The following is a 19269-nucleotide window of genomic DNA, read 5'->3' on the forward strand; positions in this document are numbered from 1 at the left end:
GTTAATATGCCTTCGCCTTCTCAGGTTAGCATTGTGGAACTTTCAACATCACTGCCTGAGTATATATTTGGGCCAGTATGTATACTTATGAATCCACATGGATTAGAGAAAATTCAAAATAAATTCAGACTCAGTCATAAAATATATATTAATATACATTAAATGTATATATTTAATGCAATCATTTAAAAGAAAAATAAAATTTACAATTACAAACACATATATGGCTCATAGTTTTATATTCCTTGAATCGTAATTTACCTTTTACTAAAGTGCAGTGGGTAGGTTCAAAACGTCTTTCAGGCGACCCCACAAGCGGTTAGCGCGTGTACCATATGGAAGCGATGCGGTCGTCGAGTCCATACCCTTTCGATCGGTCATCTGTTGGATGCCAGAACGACTTTAATGTTTTTAATAATCTTTGCGTATCGTATTTAGAGACCATATGCTCGTATTTAAATATGAAATAATAATAATAATAATAATAAATATATATACACTTCCTGGTTTGCGTGGTGACGTCGCGGCATAGCGACTCACACAACCGCATTGTTGTGGGGGAAGAGAAGCTCAGGCAGCCGCTGAGCCCTGCCACTTCTTACTGCTTTTCCACAGTCCCAGCGATCGATTTTAAGCCTCATATCCTAGTATATCACTTGAAACCGCTCCCGTCGCCCTGGATACCTGTCGGTCACTTCTAAGGTTCACTCGGTTCAGCGCGAGCCGCGGTCGCCTTTGGATGACCAGACTGAATGTGGATTTAACTGCTGCTTCGCTCCGCAGGCCGCACCGCCATTGCTGCTGTTTTTATAAGCTTAATTCTAGAAAATAGCGAGGTAAGTTTAACCTCGCTCTCGTTTTACCCGTTTAATGTTTTTCCCTGTACCCTGGATACCTTTAAGTTAAAAACCAAACCGTGCTACTCATAGAAAAAGACAACTTTTTTAATTGAGGTAGTTTCTTGTGTTAGTCGCCATATTTCCTTCCTCCTCAAGTCCCTGTAGTAGCAGGCTAATGTTAGCCCGGTTTCTGGACGGACTAGCAACTACAGAGGCCACCGCCTGTTTATTAAGGGGAACAACATGGTTGTCTTTTCTTGTGACCCGCCAGTGTTTGATTGGTCGTTCTAAAGCAGGTTCGAAACAGCACAGATCACTGTCTAGACGGACTTAATGTTACCCGTACCGGACATGGATCTAGTAACAAGCTGCAGCTACATGGAGCCGCTGTTATTCAGGAAACAAACCGCTTTCAGGTTGCGCAGATCGGAGGCTCCTTGTCTTCGGCATTGCTGCTTCCTGCTCTCGATGCATTTCTTTCATTTGTCCAGTGAAGGTTGAAGGTACTGTTAGCGCAGCCAGCTGAAAGCGCATTGATCTCACGAGTTAAAGGTGCACCAGCACACGTAGAAGCAGTATGTTCGAAGCTGCTAGCTTAACTTCACTTGCCCTGGTTTAAAAAAAATAAAATAAAGTGTGTGTGTCGCGAAGGTACAAATCTAAGTAATTGCGTTTTTTGATAATGGTTTACTTGGCCAATAATAGATACGCTTGGAAAGTAGGTTTTGCTGGTTTTCTTTGTCTATGACATTTCACTATATCTTTTTCATGTTTTGGTTACAGAAAGATAGAGCTTTTTAATGGTGTGTCAACTTTAAATTTGCTGAGAATTCATAAAGAGCACAAGAAATTAAAATCCAAGTAGCCCCAGTCCTGATCTGTTTTTCTGTAGCTGTCAATGGATCAGATTTACTGTAGGACTAAAATTTACGTCACAACTTTATTCTGGATCTCACATTAAGGCTTTTATTTAATATTTATTAATTAGCAGTTTGGAGTATTTTGATATGATTCCCTAACTAATGTAATGAACAGAGTTTTGTTTAGCAACTTTAACATAGAACTCCTTTAATGTAGTCAAAACAATTGTACCATCAGGATCAAAAGACAGCAGTCGGTCATTTAAATGTAGAAGGCTTACTACTACTTTAAATTAGGCTTGACGAACAAGACACAAAATACAGAGGTGAAAACTTTGTTTCGGGACATTTTTTCCCTTATCTGTAAACGAGGGTTGGAAGATGTGACAGCAGCCAGTTGTGTACATGTAGACATGTACAGTGAAATCCATGACATGACAGCTTTCTCAGCAGCTGCTAGATCAGCGAGTTATTTATAATAATAATAATAATAATAATAATGATAATAATAATAATAATAACTTAGATTTGTGTAGCGCCTTTCAAGAAACCCAACGATGATTTACAAAAGAGTATACATTTTAAAACATATATTTACACATTTGTTTCATTGCTTGGGTTTTTTCAGGGTCCTCATAGCTCAAACATGAAGAAGAAAAGTCGAAACCAACGCCCAGCAGTGATTAAGAGAGAGACTTCTCCCATCAAGCCATCGCCCAACCGGGAGACACTGACATATGCACAAGCTCAGCGAATGGTGGAGTTGGAGGTGGATGGCCGTGTACACCGGCTCAGCATCTACGACAAGCTGGACGTCATCACAGACGACGACCCCACAGCTCAAGAGATCATGGAGTGTAACAGCAACAAGGAGAATAACGAGAAGCCCCAGCAGGTTCTGGTGCGCTCTGTCCGCCTCAAAAACAACCAGCAGAAGAAGAATGCAGCTCTCACCACCTCACATGGTGGTAGTGCCACCCACAGCAGTGCCAGTGGCCTATTGGAGCCGAAGGTTAGAACAGTTGAATACAATCTGCCAGTGGTACCGAAAAGGCCAGCAACCTACTACAAATACACTGAGAGGACACCTGAGGAGCTGGATGAGGAGGTGGAGTATGACATGGATGAGGAAGACTATGCCTGGATGGAGATCATCAATGAGAAAAGAAAAAGTGAGGGCATAAGTCAAGTGTCGCACAACCTGTTTGAGTTTCTCATGGATCGCTTTGAGAAAGAGTCATTCTTAGCCACGCAGGGTCAGAGTGACCTGCAGTCACTTGTGGATGAAGATGCTGTGTGCTGTATATGCATGGATGGAGATGGAGCCGACAGTAACGTCATACTCTTCTGCGACTCCTGCAACATTGCCGTGCACCAGGAGTGCTACGGTGTGCCATACATCCCCGAAGGCCAGTGGCTTTGTCGCCACTGCCTCCAGTGTCCGACGCGACCGGCTGAGTGTGTTTTCTGCCCAAATCGAGGAGGAGCTCTGAAGAAGACAGATGATGACCGCTGGGGCCATGTAGCATGTGCCCTGTGGGTGCCCGAAGTTGGCTTCTCGGACACAGTTTTCATCGAGCCCATTGACGGTGTCCGCAACATCCCACCTGCTCGCTGGAAGCTTACCTGCTATCTGTGTAAGGAGAAAGGTGTCGGCGCGTGCATCCAGTGTGACAAGATCAACTGTTACACCGCCTTCCACGTTAGCTGCGCCCAGAAAGCTGGTCTCTGCATGAAGATGGAGCCCGTCAAAGAGGTGACTGCATCTGGTGCCACCACTTTCTCTGTGAAAAAGACTGCTTACTGTTGCAGCCACACACCTGAAGGCTGTGACCGCCGGCTACTCAACATCTATGAGGAGCCCCACCCTAAAAATGGAGCCTTTCACAAGCGAGCTGAAAAGAAAGGGAAGGCCAAGGGCTGGCAGAAGAAAAAGAATAAACGAGCAGACCCTGAACCAGAAACGGAACCTGAAACTCCAACCAGCTCTGGACCTAGCATTACTGCTTCAAGGTAACAGTCAGCCTTAACTCACCAAATCAACACTCTCTCTCCTTGGTCTTTTGTCCTCTTTATTTCATTTGAAATTATAATTTTTTCTGCTTCTAATTTTAGTTGAGTGCTATCTAAGGTAGTGATTTTTAATACATACAGAAAACAGTAAAACTGTATGAATCTGGAAAAAGTAAATATTGAAAGTTTAACTTGAGATAAGTGATATTTATCAGTAGTACTTCAAGAGAACTCTGCCAGCATTGTTCCAATATAGTGGAGTTAAAGGATTTTTCCACAGGTGTGTCAGCAGTGATGTTTATAAGAGATGAATAGAAATACAAAGATATCTGATTGGTCAAAAATGACAAGCCAGAGATCTGACAGCATTTTAGAGCTACGGAGAAAATATTATCAAAAATATTATTATTATTATTATTCACTGATTAATGTTCCCCTTTTCTTCTATGTTGGGTTAGTTTTGATACCATCCTCAACCAGGTATCAGTTCAGAGGAAGCGTTCATTCGTTGAGGGGGTGCTGAGCTACTGGGTGCTGAAGAGGCAGTCAAGGAACAATGTGCCCCTAATCCGCCGGTTACAGGCCAACCCACAGCCGCCCAAAGCCAAGCAGACGGTCAGTTCTGTTAACAGCTAGCAACCTCACACAGTGGGGTATTGTCCTTTTTAATGTAGTTCTCATTATTGAGCTGAGGCTTGTTTCCTGCAGGACCATATGGAGTCTAACCAGGCACTGAAGGAGCAGTTGAAAGAGTGGCACCGCCTCCGTCACGACCTGGAGCGAGCCCGCCTGTTGCTGGAGCTCATCAGGAAGAGAGAAAAACTGAAGAGGGAGGAGGTAAAACCCTTTCAGCATTTACTACTTCACGATTGTCTAGTGCAGAGCTTTATTCCTTTCATCATTTCTTTTCAGGACACATTGTTTATTCTCAAGTTAAAGCTAAATATTTTACTTTTCATTTACTACTCACTACTTTAATTATATTTGTTCTTGTTGAAGTTAGATGCTGGCACTTATTTAGTTAACTCATTACTACCCACAACATCCCAAATTCCACTGATTAGTTGGACAGCTCCTCACAAATTTGACTACTTGACTGTTAGTCTAAAACCTTTTATGTGCCTCAAACACCCAATGCGCTAAAACATAAACATCGACCCCAAAATGGGATTTACTGTATACACACATTCGGTTTTAATAAACATTGACCTTGGACTCTTGATAACACCTCATGCCATTCATGTGGATTAACATTGTTTGGCTACCTTCTCTCGACAGATGAAGCTTCAGCAATCAGTGCTGGAGGTCCAGCTGACTCCCTTCAACATCCTGCTGAGAGCTGTGCTCAGTCAGCTGCAGGAGAAGGACCAGTACAGCATCTTCGCTCAGCCTGTCAGCGTTAAAGAGGTCAGCAGTTGTTCATTATTCACTTTAAAACAGTTTAAAGCAATCAAAAGCAAGGCAGAAGTCTTTTTCCCCAGTTCAAATGAAATGGCTAATATATAACGACATTTAGCAACACCTCTTTTTCCTGCCATAGTCTTAGTCAAAGATGTTTATTTATAAAGTCTGTTTAACATCTGCATAACTGTATTAAACAAATCAAGTGTGTCTCTATCATTATACTAAAAGTAGTTCACTGAACCGAAATCACCAGTTCAAGAAGACCCAATTTAATGTGAAAGTATTCTCATTTCAGAAAACATTTCACGCATTGCATTTGAGATGACTGGCTTTTCATTACATTATAGTGCTCTATCAGTTGCTTTAAGCAACAGTTGCATTCCTTAAAAGCATACTTTCCATTGAAACTCAGGAACGATGTCCCATGTTCACGTGATGAAAATTTCAGGATAATGAGATGCACTGACACCAATTTGTTAATGAGTATTGGTTTTGACTACTGGTAAAAGTGTAAATAACATACTACCAGGGATATCAGGGATCACCACCATATCACCATATTTGCAAATGTAGCAGTAGATTGTGTGGTAGAAAGCAGAGCTCCTTGTGTTATTATGTGGGACAAGTCTGGTTCCACCATGCTCAACTGGTACAGACAGGGCCCGTGTACTTCCACAATGTGTATTTGGCTCCACACTCTCTTCAGCCTAATTGAAGAATATTTGTCCATGTGCAAATAGAAAGTGTATGATAGGGGCCTGCGATTCAAATCAGCGATTCCTGTGCATCTGTGGTATTCTCTCTACTGTTTTTTTCTTTTTTTCCTTTTTTTTTTTTATAGTGATATTTACCATGATGAAACATCCATCCATCCTCTTCCACTTATCCATATCAGGGTCATATCCCAGATACCATAGAGCAAGAGGCAGGGTACACCCTGGACAGGTCACCACTCAGAGCCATTCACACTTTAATCACCAGTTAACCTAACCCCACTCATTCCATGTCTTTGGAGTGTGGGAGGAAGAGAGAACCCATGCAAGCGCCACACAGAAAGGTCCCAGCCAGGTGGTGAAGTCAAACTCAGGACCTTCTTGCTGTGAGGCAGCAGTGTTAACCACACAACACCGTGCTGCCCTGACAGTGAAACATGTAGCACGGATTCCGTACCTCAGTATCAAGTGGGTTGTATGAACAGCTAAACAGTGAAACTAATGGCACCTTTTGTGCCGATGATCGAAGAAATGCAATTTGTTTATGTGAGTGCAAAGCTTCTTGATATAAATGAAAGCATGCATTGTTTTCTAAATTTGGACAACCTGTGTTGCAAAGGTTGACCATTTTGAGCTTTAAAAATTGACATCCAGGTTCTGAAACTAGTGCCCAAACCGATCATCCATAAAAATCAATCTTTAGAGGGTCAAGGCTCAGTACCTTCCAGCGTGCCTTTCGAAAAAGGGATATCGTGAACCAGAATTTCTTCCTCCTCTTAGACTGCAGCATCTGATGTCTGTTCTCTGTTCTCTGCAGGTACCTGACTACCTGGATATCATCAAGAACCCTATGGACTTCTCCACCATGAGAAAAAGAATCGATGCTCACTTCTACAGGAGCCTGGAGGAGTTTGAAGCCGACTTTGACCTCATAATATCCAACTGCATGACATACAATGCCAAGGACACTTTCTTTTACAAGGCGGCTCAGCGGATGCAAGACCATGGCGGAGCCATCCTTCGCAGGGCCCGCAGAGAAGCAGAGAGGATTGGCTTCAACTTCCCCAGTGGGTTGCATCTTCCTGAAGTTCCGAAACTGGAGCCAACACCGCCATTCACCTGGGAAGATGGTAGGCTTATAGTGTTTTATGAAGTAATAAATATCTGAAAGTGATAAGTAACTTATCTTCCATCATTATCTCTTAAGTATATTGAATAATAATAAATATTTAAACAGTGAAAGTGTGAGTTCAATAGTAAAATAGTCATGTAATCAGGATAATGATGTGGTCATATGTCACTGTCCTCCGTAGTGGACCGCTTACTGACTCCCACCTACCGCCAAAAGACTCCTCTGGAGGATCAGCTGAAGGAGCTCCTGGAGAAACTGGACCTGAGCATAGCCATGAAGCACAGCCCGTCCCGCAGCAAGAGGCTAAAGCTACTCAAGAAAACCATCACGGAGGTCCGCAGTGAGATAAGCCTGAAGAATTCCCTGCCACCACAACCCTCTACTCCAGATCCCAGCCCATCTCCTGCTGAATCTGAAGACCAACCACTACGAGAACTGCTGACAGATCCCAGTATGCCACAGGAAGACAAGTCTTTACCTCCACCACCATTAGAGACATTAACCTTACCATCCCAAATTTTGCCTATGGACTTGGACCCGACCCCCATGAAGCTCACAAAGCCCTTGGGCCAGACACCCACAGAGTTTGAGGACATCACCAACACATCTACCTCAGTGCCATCGGACACCCCTAATGGGCACATCCCAGAGTCGTTGCTCCCCAAAAATGACCTCTACGTGGAACGCTATAACCGGAGGACCAATGTACTCTTTCGGAAGTCAAAAAGTGCTAGCCCACAGAAACCACCCCGGACCCAAGAGGTCTCCTCTGGGTCCCCCCCACCCCTGGGCGCCAAAACCTTCCTGTCAGTAGTGATACCTCGATTGGAGACGCTCCTTCTGCCGAAGAAAAGAAAACGCAGCAGCAGCGCTGATGGTGAGGACGACGAGGAGTCGCCGATCAAACGCCTTGGTACAGGTGCCAGTCAGATATTAATTATTTTGTTTCAATTGCAAACAATGTCTCGCTGGTGACAAAAAGATTCGGTGAGTTTAAAACAATTCTTGTATTTTTATCCCCCTCAGGAATGGCAAACGGTTTTGTGGTGGAAGAGGAGGGTGTGGTCTCACAATCTCCCCGTTTGCTCGAGCCACGCCGACGCTGTGCCTCCGAGTCGAGCATCTCTTCAAGTGGAAGTATCCTTTGTGACACAAGGTGAGTGAGAAAAGAACCAACCAAATCCTGAGTGGCTATGCTTATTTTCATAATTGTGTCCTTCTTCTGCCAGTGTTAACATTGTGGTGACCAAGTTTATAGTATAATCAGAACAATTAATATGTGCGCCTCCAAGGCGAAAGGTGCCAAGACACTTTCTGTTTTCAAACCAAATTAGTTAACCATCAGTTGCACACAGAGGTTTTCCACAAATGACAATACTGTCACAGTAAGTCTGCTTCTGTGGTCAACACCAGACCTTTAACAAACAAAAGATCATAGCAACAAAAAACTCACGAGGCAAAATGAAAGGACTGAAATTAAAAAGGTGCTTGTTTGTGGTTATAACATATAAAAATAGTAGAATAAAAAATGTGATGACTTCAAATTACAGAAACAAAAGTCTTGATAGTGTCTATAAAAAGAACTAACCAAGAACAGTCACAGGTGTCACAGCTGGTTTATTTAACGTTTTCTTTGGTGTGTGGGGAGACGCTGACATGCGGAGTTTAAAACGGGCTTCATTTTGCAGTGGATGACTTTTTAGCTGGTGGAATAAATTTGTGGTGCTGCTACCTTTAGCGGCAATAGTTTTACGGCATCCTTCCTGTGAAATCCAAATGATAGTCTCCTTCCCTTGCTCGTCTGAAACTCCTGCTGCGATATGTTTTTTCCTTATCTGGTAGTATATAAACACACATGCTCAGTGCAGTGTGCCAGGTAGAAACATTTCTGGTTGGGAGCGGGGGATTAATGATGCATTGGATGTATGGGAGAAAAAAAAACCTCCTAGTGAATCCCATGCAGACAGCTTAGTATTGCCATGGCAATTTATAATTGTTTTAACCATCGTACGTGGAAAACTTGCAATAGATCGAGTATATTCGATATATCACCCACCCCTAGTTTGATGTATTATCTATTAGCTTATATTTTGTAAAACTAAAAGTTCTTTTGAAGTATAAAATTTGATGTTTAATAATTTGGAACAAAATGTCATCATAAGACAAAAATGTCTTTTTAATAATATGAAGTAGGTTTCTTTTGGTTTCACTTGCTTAACTAGATTTGGAGTTTGAAAATGAATTGGTGAAGACAAAATTAATAATTGTAAATCAATCATTCCAGCAGCTCATACATGAGGGTTTTTTTAAAAAAAAACAAAAAAACAAAAAACATTTTCCGCATTGACTTTTGCTCCTGCATCTTTCAGGACCGTTATCCTGTCTAAAAGTGGTAAAGGGCGACCGGCCACCGCTCGACGTAGCACCGTGGATGACAAAAGCACTCTAATGACCTGCATTGAAAATGGCGAGTTCATCAAAGCTGCAAAGATCTCTTCAGGTGAGCCGATCAGCTCTGGATTGTGACCTAATGAGTGTGCATGAAACAGCTTGGCAAGCTTTGATTTGTCATTTCTTACTTCTGTCTTCTGAAGGCATTTACTAAACTAATTAAAGAGTGGCTCTTTATTGGGATACTAATACTTCTTATGTCCAAGCATGCAGCATTTTATTAAATTAATTTCTTGCTTTCATGTTACATACTCACTTTTCTACTTTTACACCTGTGTAATACAGAGCAATTGAAGTTGAATGAGTCATGTTGAGTGTTGTAGGTTTAGATGTAAAAATCCTTTAAATAGAAATCCTTGAAAAGGGGTTACTACAGAACCATGAAATCACTGATTCATCAATGGAGTCTTCCACACTGGTTCTGAAACTGAGGGTTAAGTGGTTCATCAGGTACTGGATTTAAGTCAGCATATTCTGCACTCACACTGTGAGTTCAAGCTACAAAGGAAGTTGTGAACGCAGGAGAACAACAGAAACGGGAAACCGCGGATGGACGAGGTGGAAGTGAACTAAAGACTGGTATTTTCTTTGTGGATTCAGAGCGAATTATACACTCGTGCCCATCAGCTATGTTGTACTTGAGCTGATGTGGTGCAACTTCTAAAACTGCATTGTTCATCATTACTGCCGACATTAATGAGCATTGCATTATGACAGTCTTGAAGTTAGGAAGTTGGATTGATTGTGTGTGTGTTTGTGAGAGTGCGTGTGCAGTTTGTTTTTGAGTGTGAGTGTTTGCAATGGTAAAAGCAAATCTAAAGAAAGTTATTTCCTATGCCATTCATGAAAAGTATCAGCAGTACGTGAACTTAATATATAAATTAACACTGACATATTAAAAAAAGAAAAAAGAAAAAGAGCCAGTACAATACCCACACATGCCTTCATTTTATAGACACACATACATACAATATACACCCTAAAAATGGTTTACATGGTCTACTTAATAGAAAGTATTATTGGCGGTGTGTGTGCGTTGAGATTGGTTGTGCTCTCTGTTGCAGTGTATCCTTCATAACTTGCTTGTTGTTGTTCCTGTAGAGGTGTGGAAACCCACTGCTGCTTCTCCATTTGTTCTGGAGCCTCTTAAACTAGTTTGGGCTAAATGTAGTGGATATCCCTCCTTCCCTGCCCTGGTGAGTGAGTGTTAGTCCCCTCTGTATCTCATTACCCATCTGCCCCTCTGCCATTGTCCATCCTGTAGCTCGTAATTTGTGCTCATGGCCACGCAGGAGCTTCCAGCTGGCTGATAGTGGAATGGTTGTTGTTGTCGTGTGTAGTGTGGGTCGCTTCGCTCTGGGTGTATTGGGCTTGACTTGGCCTTGCATGCTTGTCTCTCTGAATGCTGCCTTCTTTCACCAGGTTATGCACTTCTTCAGCTTTTTTTTTTTTTTTTTTTTTTTTTTTTAAATACTGGAAATCAAGTGCTTTGAATTAGAATACAGAAAACACAAAGGACATGGAAGTGACTAAATATGTCAACAAACAGGTCAATAATTTGAGATGCATCAGTTGAAAGAAATCTCATGCATTCACACAACTGTCAGTTCAAGGTGGGTGATTACATTGGATTAGTTTATCTAATTTTACAGGCTTCTGCAGATTGTTTCACTTGTGTGCAGCATAATAAAAGCCAGCTCCCTAAATTTAGTATTAGGATAATGAATTTCAGGACCAGTGAGTCATGGAGCCGCAGAGCAATGTGAAACTGATCTATAGTTAAAGGATAGTCCCTGAAAGTTGGCCCTCTTGGGCAAAGGATGAAATTTCCCTCCATAACATGCATTGAGAACCAGGAAAAAGGCTAAGTGTCACAATGGTAAAGAATTGTTCCAAAAAGCCTGGATCCTTCTCCTAATTGAACCACAAGTTAATCACTTAAGTTGGGCCAAGAACCCACCTCTGCTAAAAAATGTCATGCTAACCCCATCCATAACATTTTGAGTAAATCTGCTAACAAATAGTAACACTGAACCAATCCCCCTTTTTGGTGGAATTAATAAATAAAATGCAGCACTGTTCTCTTATCTGTTCTCTTCAACAACTACCTCCCAACTTTCACATATGGAAAGAAACAATGCATTCTAAAATCCATCCCCTGTTACCAATGACAGGGTGGAAAGAGACTGCGCTGAAGGGTTTAAGGTCAGAGGCAGTCTAATGCAAATGCATTACATCATCATGTATAACAACAATTTGCTCTTTGCAAATCTGGGCAGAATAGTCTCTTTAAAGAGCTTAAGTTCATTAATATGATTTTAAAATACAGTTTGCAAGTCAGAAACAAAGATCTTTCGATCAGTGTCACTTAAAAAGAAACAGTCACTTTACATGAACTGTTAGTTTGTATAGAACAGCATCCTTCAGTTTTAGTTACAAATTTTAAAGTTAGCAACATGAAAATCAAGTCCACTTATAGTTAAGCATGTAATTTATTTCTTACATTGTCAAAAGCCTTAGCTAAATAACTTGGCTGGCACAATGTCAGTGTCATGTAAGACTTACACTGCTCACACAGTACCGTCTAAAAATAAAGACAGTACTCTGTATTTAATTGGTATAATATTTGCCAACTCCTTAGTCTGAATGTCTAACAAACTGGGATGTTTTTAGTCACTGCACTTAGACGTAAAATGTAAGTCAAGTAGTCAACTTGTAGCAGGGCTACAAATAATGTCTCTTTAGCTTTACTTGATCAGCTAGAATGGAAACAAGTGAAATGAGAATCATTTCAATTAGGAAAAAAAAGCTCAGGGTCAGACTTTTCTAATGCAGAAAACGCTTTCAAATATGCCCATCCCAAAAAAAAATAACGTTCATTAAAACATCACATCTACTGTAAGAATGAAATAAAAATGGAGTAATTATGGAACTGTTTAGATCTTCTCTATTTCCTTTACTTCCGCTAATTTTGCATTTTGAATTATTTGATTGAGCTCAGTAGGAATTGAGCCATTTGGAATTAATTGTTTTTTTGGACTTCCCAGTTATCAGTACCTTTTACAGAAAGATTTTCCCCCAAGCAAGACATGGACAACTTACAGCTTAGATGTGGAGTTGATGGCAGAAGCAGATATTTAACTCTTCACAGAAATGGCACTGACTTGGTGATGTTAGTGGGCTGTTCAAATAACACAAACAAACCAAAAGTAATGTACTTATCAAGACAAATTAGTATTTTTTTACAATTTTTCAGCCAGCCATTTAAATTAAAAAAAAAAAAAAAAAAAGGCCCAAACTCCAGGTGCCAATTTTTGGCCACACGTTTTCCTGCGAGAAGTCTGCCTCCCTCAGTGTCCCGCTCCATTTTCTTGGTCTTCACAGATCATGGACCCCAGGTCACGGAGGACAATGTGTCGGCACAGCGGGGTGGAGCTTCCCCAGCCACCGTTGGACGTTCTCAGAGCCGGAGAGCGGATGCAGTTCAGGTCCGCAGAGAAACTCTTCCTCGTCCACTTCTTCGACAGCAGGCGCAGCTGGTGAGGAGCCAACTTCCTTCACTGTTAGCTGGGATTGAATTAATCTTGCTTAAACAAAACATAAGACGTGATCAAGACAGATTGTATGTTTGAAAACTATTTAACCTGGAAAGCAACATTTGATCCACTCATCTAATCTACTCCTGCTGTTGTCGACGAGCTCCACCAGTCATATCTGTGGCGAGCCAATGTATGAGTCACTGTAGCCTGCTTAATGACAGCTTTTTAATGTGTTTATAATAGGAAACTTAACTATTGTGATGTGGTCCCCAAACAGTTTTTCCAGAGACCTAGTTTGGGAGAAGAGGGAAAAAAGGAAAAAAAAAGAAAAAGGAAAGATTCACTTTAACAAAAATTTAGTTTTGTACTGATGTTGTTTAAGAGTGACTTCTGAGACAAAAAACAAAACACATTAGCCACTTAATACAGACCTTTTTTGTCCTATGTCAAATTATTACTATATATGTAAAACAAAACCACTTTAGGCTGATCAGACTATGAAAGAGATGCTGAACTGCATCCTGTGTGTTGTACAAGAGGTCTTGAAAGGAACTCCACTTCGTCACATGTGAAAACATTTTCCAAAATGGTCTTCTCTCTCATCAGGCAATGGCTTCCTAGATCCAAAATGGCTCCCTTTGGCGTCAACAAGATGCTCGACAGAATGAAGCTGATGGAGGCTCGATCGTCTTCTGTTCGAAAATCTGTGCGACTCGCCTTCGATCGAGCCATGAACCATCTAGACAGAGTTAGAGAGCTGGAGCCGAACACTGGCCTTGGTGTCACGATTTGAAGCCCCGCCACCTCAAGAATCCTCCCATCACCCATCTCTTAATCATGTTTTTGTCACTGCAGAGAACACGGTGTCTGCTGTATACGCACAACACAAACACATCTTGTTTACTATGTCCTTCGAACTGGAACCAAATCATTTCCACCCTTCCTCACACACAGGTTCCACCTCTCTGAAATACTGTAGCTTGAAACAGTTGTTCTTATTTGTCAAGAGCTATGCAATGAAAAACCTTTTTGTTAGTGGATTCAAAAAGTTGACAGGGAAAAAAAAAAATAAAAAAAAAAATAAATCAAATCTTGGCTGCGAGGACTGAAAAGTAGCAGGTCTAAACCTGTTGAATGTGGCAGAGTTTGGCCTCTGACCTCCTTAAATGTGCTGCAAGACTGCTGCAATCTCACTGCCATGAAATTGTCCATCATTGTGTGTGACAGCAGCAGCTCCTGTAAATATCCTGTACAAGGCCTGACACTAATTTATTCATTCCCTCAGTCAGTTTTGGTACACAGCATTCTGATATTTATACAGTGAGGTGATGATCCGCGCTGTCAACAGCACTGACAGTGTTGGGATTTCTGCTGGTGCTATCTCTACAGAGAAAAATCAAACATGCATACTGTATTGAACCTTTTTATTTCACCTTCTTTTGTATGGTTTTTTTGTAAGTTATTGAGTTCTCAAGCTTCAAGTTCTCATCTTTGGCATTAATGTGTTTTTGTGTGCTTTTTAAAAAAAAAAAAAAAATTCTGAATGTTTTTACTGGACTACTTTTTTTTTTTTTTTTTTTTTTTTACCGTTTGTACATATTTATATAACATCTATAAAACTCTCAAAGTTTAAAATGCCCAAAGTGCATCATTCACACCAAAACGAAGAAAAAAAAAACAAAGCTGCCCACAGGTTCCCCAATTATGTCTTTATGGGGTTTTTATTAGATTTTTTTTTTCCAGGTTTTTGGCCTGTTTGTTTGCTGTGATGAGTTCAAGTCTTCTGTAAAAATGTCATAGAATCATCTTCTCAACCTGGAGTGGACAGTCAGCTGTGGGTGAGAAGAGAATGTGCCTGTACTAATTTATTGTAAATTCAAAAATGTATATGCATTACTTTATAGAGAAAGTAAGAAAATACTACAGGCGCACTAGGAGTCACACATAGAAGCCTCTTCTCTTTTTCCTGTGTCAGTCTTTTTTGTTTTCCCATATTGATAGCATTAAATCTGAGGGGTGAGGTGACAGTGTTTGACGTTTTATTTTGGCAGGGTAGCAATGGGTAGACTTCCTGTTTTCTTTGGTCCTTCTGAATGTGGATGTTGTGTGTAAATAGATTTGGTACTTTAGCTGATTCTCTGGGAAAAACCACAGTTAACAGGGAACGGAAACCAGCTGACAGCAGGCTGGTGGGATTTTTATACTAAAACACTGAAATTAAAATATGTTATTAAATCAATCCGAATGTCTTCTGGCTTTGTTTTTACACATTTTTCATTCAGACTTTACCAAAAAAAAAAAAAAAAAAAAAAGGCTGTTTGCCTGGTTTTATAGTACTTGTTATACTGAGAAGTTTTAATATTGAAAATAAAAGTTTGAGTAAACAAGTTTAGCAACTTGCCTGTATATCACCAAGTGACCATTAGATGGAGCCATTGCACCTTAGCTGATTAAAGGAACTATGTCTTATTAACACAAACAAGAATAATAAATGTAGAACTCAATGCATTGTAGCCATTTGGGGACAGGGATAAGTCATCTATTCATTCAATATACTACATCTCCATGACACTGTTTGACAACACAAATCACAAAGTTGCATTACTTTATAGAGACACATGCTTCTTCTGATAATGTGGATAGAAGTTGTGCTTTAAGAGCTGGAGCTTCCAAAGTCTGCCTGACCTCAACTCTGCTGTTGATGTTGTTTTGGATTTTAATGTCAGGTCCACTACATTTTCCACATGCCTTCAATATGAAGTCTGACCAATTTAAGTGTTAACTGAACACTAAAATGTCACAAAAGAAGAAAGTGCAGTAATTTGTGGAAATGGTTCTAATTTTTCAAGTGAGAAAATATAATTTCATTCAATATTTAATTGCACTCATTTGCACTGTGAGTATGCATTCTCTAGAAAAAAAACAAAAAAAACTATTTTGAAAGACTATGATTACACAAATGAAAAGTCATTCTGCTCCATTCTTCAAACTGTGGCTGCCGTTTGTTTTTATTATCATTGCTGGTTCAGTTTTGACAGCCGTCCCTCAAATGTTTTTCTGATGACTCGTTATCCTCCAATTAGAAGCAGATATTTCATTCTCCAGCTGAGCAGTAGACAGGGTCCAGGGGTTAAAATGTCTTTGAAGTTGGAAATTGTTAATTACCCGTTTGCGTGGATAAGTAACAATTTCTAGCTAATCAATAAACATAACATGTGTTGACAACAATGCAGCCGCCACTGCTGCATATATGCAGATGCAACCAGCTTGCATCTGCTTGTTTGGGTTGAAGGTCATGAAACTTATTTTCTCCAGAGTGAAATCTAAAAAGCTGAAACAGTTTCTCTAAAAGTCTGACAAAAATTCTGCTGAAATCTCCTTCCTGTCAGCACCAGTTGGATTCCTGTTTTACTCCTGTTTTACTGTGTAAAAATCATGGTGTTTGATGCAGTATCACTCAAGCCCTAACCAATATCCTTGTCAGAGTACAGTTTTTAGTTGAAGTTCTTGTGTTTTGTTTTTTTTCCACTTAAGCCAAGAGGTAAGGATAAAAGTGAATGTGCATTCATGTGTATGGAGGAGGATTTGGAGGACTGATCAAGTCTAAAAATTCTGGGGGGATTGGAAGGTTAAAAACACAACCCACTTTCAATATTTTCCTTGTTACAGGGACAATACAGCTAATGTTGAGTCCACAAGTTCACATAACAGCAACTTATTCTGGTTGATGAGATGCCGTCCCACAGTGGGTAACCATCATGAGGAGGCGGTTCCATACTTGTGGTTCCTCTACATGCAGAGGGACCATTAACTCAATAAATTGTTATATTGCCAATATGACTAATCATCCAGTCCAATAAATGATGAACATGAGTCAATATCAGAGTAAAGAAAGATTGCACTATGCCTATGAAAAACGTGCACATACGCTCACATCTTACGCTCAACCCAAAAATGCATTTTCCTTACAAATGTGCCACCATTTCAAGGGAAATAACGCCAATAGTATAAGATTTATTGCGTAGAAGCGCTGCCGCAACAAAATAATCATGGTTTCACAAAGTGTGCCAAGTTTAATTCCTTCCTCTTGGAGGTAAAAAGGAAATTAAAACACAGAAAGGAACTTTAGTCTGAAGTGATGCCTTTAGTTGAAAAAAAAAAAAAAAAGTTTTTAAATCAAGAACTCTGGTAAAATCTATTTAGTGTGCACTTTGCATAAGTCTGAGCTGTGAGGGATTATGCTTAAAACTGGCATAAAACTGGGTTAATATAATTCAGTTCATTTGTATTTGCCAACTGGCTATTAAGAATTTTGCTAAAATATGTAGTTAAAAAAATAAATAAAACCAACCACTGCTGAGATACCTGGAGTATTCCATTAGTGAACAAACTGCTCCCAATATATCAACAAAGCCTAGAGCTGGAGGCAGCCACCCGCCACAGCACTAAAAACAAAGAGGACAGAACAACAAATATGAAAAACACAGTTATTAAATAGCTAAATAAACAATACTTCAAATGAAAGCTAAAAAAAAAAAAAAAATAAATCCCAGAATAAACAGCAGTCAGTGCTCCTGAAAAAACAAAACATAAGTTAGCTATGGCACCTACAAATTACTAAATGAAAATATACCAGTACAAAACAAAACACTGGAGTGGGTAAAGCTATTAAAAAGTCCACTATTTCAGCTCACCAGGCAAAAGTATAAATCAGTTCAACCCACAGGGGAGCCGAACCAGAGTCCAGGACAATGGCAGGAAGCAGTCCCCACACCTGGCTGCAATCACCTATTTAAGCCTTTGTATTCCCCTTATGATTGGCTGTTTCCCTGCTACACCTGTATGACTGATTCTAAATCCAGCAATAAACTTTGAAATGAACTGTAACCAAACACTTTTATAATTGTCTTTTTTCTTTGCTTGTCCTTTTTAAATCTCTAAATAGGACATTTTTTGCCAGCTCAAACCTTATCAAGTATGAGCTTCATAAAGTATTCTCACATATCCTTATAGTGTTATACATACTTTAACATATGTGTGTGCATTACTCCTCACTGTATTCAGTCCAGGTTTTACCATAATAGCTTTACAGGGTAAAAGAGAAGAAGCTGCAGGCTTTATTAGAAGCCTTCTTCTTACCTTTTAATTATGGGGAGAGTGCGCTGCAAGACCTGTCTGATTGACAACACACTACTTAACCAATCAACAAGTGCTTGGGCAAGTGGTTACCTGTGTGATCACTCTGAGTGCAGTTTCCTTCTGCCTTGTCCCCTGATTCCTGGTCTGCTAATGAGACAAAAGTGTTGGAGTCTATCTTAATGAAATTCAGTCATTCCCTCACTGCCACCATGATGCTGAAGCAAGTGCTCAATCTTTTGTCAACTGGGCTTTTTGTAGAAGCCCCTTGGAATTTGAATTTTTTTTAAAGAGGAGAGATGGTTTCCTGATTTGGATTTTTGGATTCTCTCCTCGAAGAGAAATAGGTGTTGGTGGAGGGTGGCAGGCTCTCAGCATGAAATAAAAAAAAACCTCGTCTGATTTTTTTCCCCTGCTCTTCCACTTCTCATCTCTTGATGGCCAGGTCATAATTGGCTGTGACTGGATGAAAATAGCACCTTCAACTTTCCCGCTGCCTGGAAATAATATTTCCTCATATTTCTAACATGAGAAAATCTAAAACCAGGTGAAAAGAACGGGGTGGAGAAAAAAAAGTACTTTTGTAAAATCTTATTTGTTTACTGCTGTAACATTTTGATTTACAGGACAAAAAACAAAAAGTATAAAACCTTAGTTGAGAGATGAATTTTTAAGTTCTTTTAAAAATTTTGTTTTAATTCAAGGTAATATGTCTGAGGTATTAACATTACTACTAATTCCTAATTACTACTATTAAATCTTTCTAATTGTACACTATCTAAAAGCTCATCAGTGCAAATTTGGATTAATCACCTGCAGAAATGTAAGTGTTTGAATACCTTTTGAGAAAAAGTACAGTCCCTGTTTTTTCCTTTCCCTGGAAACTATCAATTTCAGGTTCGCTAATCTGGCCAGAACATTTTTTCAAGCACTAATCAAAGCAGAAATAGAAAACAATGATGTGGCTTTATGAGATACAAACTAATTTGCAAAGTTTAAAAAAAAGGAAATTATTAAAAAAAAAAACCCCCACGCCTATGAAATATAACACACACAAAAAATTCCACTGGGGTCTGCACGACCCTGGTGAATAAGATGAGGGTCCAAACATTTGAGAAGACTTTAAATGAGATCTGGATCAATATGAGTAACTGATGTCTTTATTAAGTCAAGTCACAGACG

The 19269-nt window shown here is 40.0% G+C and overlaps 1 protein-coding gene across 3 annotated transcripts; it reads left to right on the plus strand.

Moving 5' to 3' along the window:
* Positions 1-380: 380 nt before the first annotated feature.
* LOC134631099 (bromodomain-containing protein 1-like) lies at positions 381-14633 on the plus strand. 3 transcript variants are annotated; one of them, XM_063479085.1, is made up of 12 exons: positions 381-836; positions 2328-3712; positions 4171-4327; positions 4421-4549; positions 4991-5119; positions 6647-6959; positions 7143-7880; positions 7988-8117; positions 9331-9461; positions 10514-10608; positions 12797-12951; positions 13558-14633. In XM_063479085.1, the coding sequence occupies exons 2-12, from the start codon at positions 2346-2348 to the stop codon at positions 13742-13744; spliced, it is 3531 nt and encodes a 1176-aa protein (XP_063335155.1). In that variant the 5' UTR covers positions 381-836; positions 2328-2345; the 3' UTR covers positions 13745-14633. The 3 variants fall into 3 exon arrangements, with proteins under 3 accessions (XP_063335155.1, XP_063335153.1, XP_063335154.1); XM_063479083.2 differs by lacking the exon at positions 10514-10608 and having other exon boundaries at positions 13558-13693; XM_063479084.2 differs by lacking the exon at positions 10514-10608 and having other exon boundaries at positions 7143-7874; positions 13558-13693.
* Positions 14634-19269: the final 4636 nt, after the last annotated feature.

This window comes from Pelmatolapia mariae, linkage group LG7 (assembly GCF_036321145.2).
Source record: "Pelmatolapia mariae isolate MD_Pm_ZW linkage group LG7, Pm_UMD_F_2, whole genome shotgun sequence".
Classification (NCBI taxonomy): Eukaryota; Metazoa; Chordata; class Actinopteri; order Cichliformes; family Cichlidae; genus Pelmatolapia; species Pelmatolapia mariae.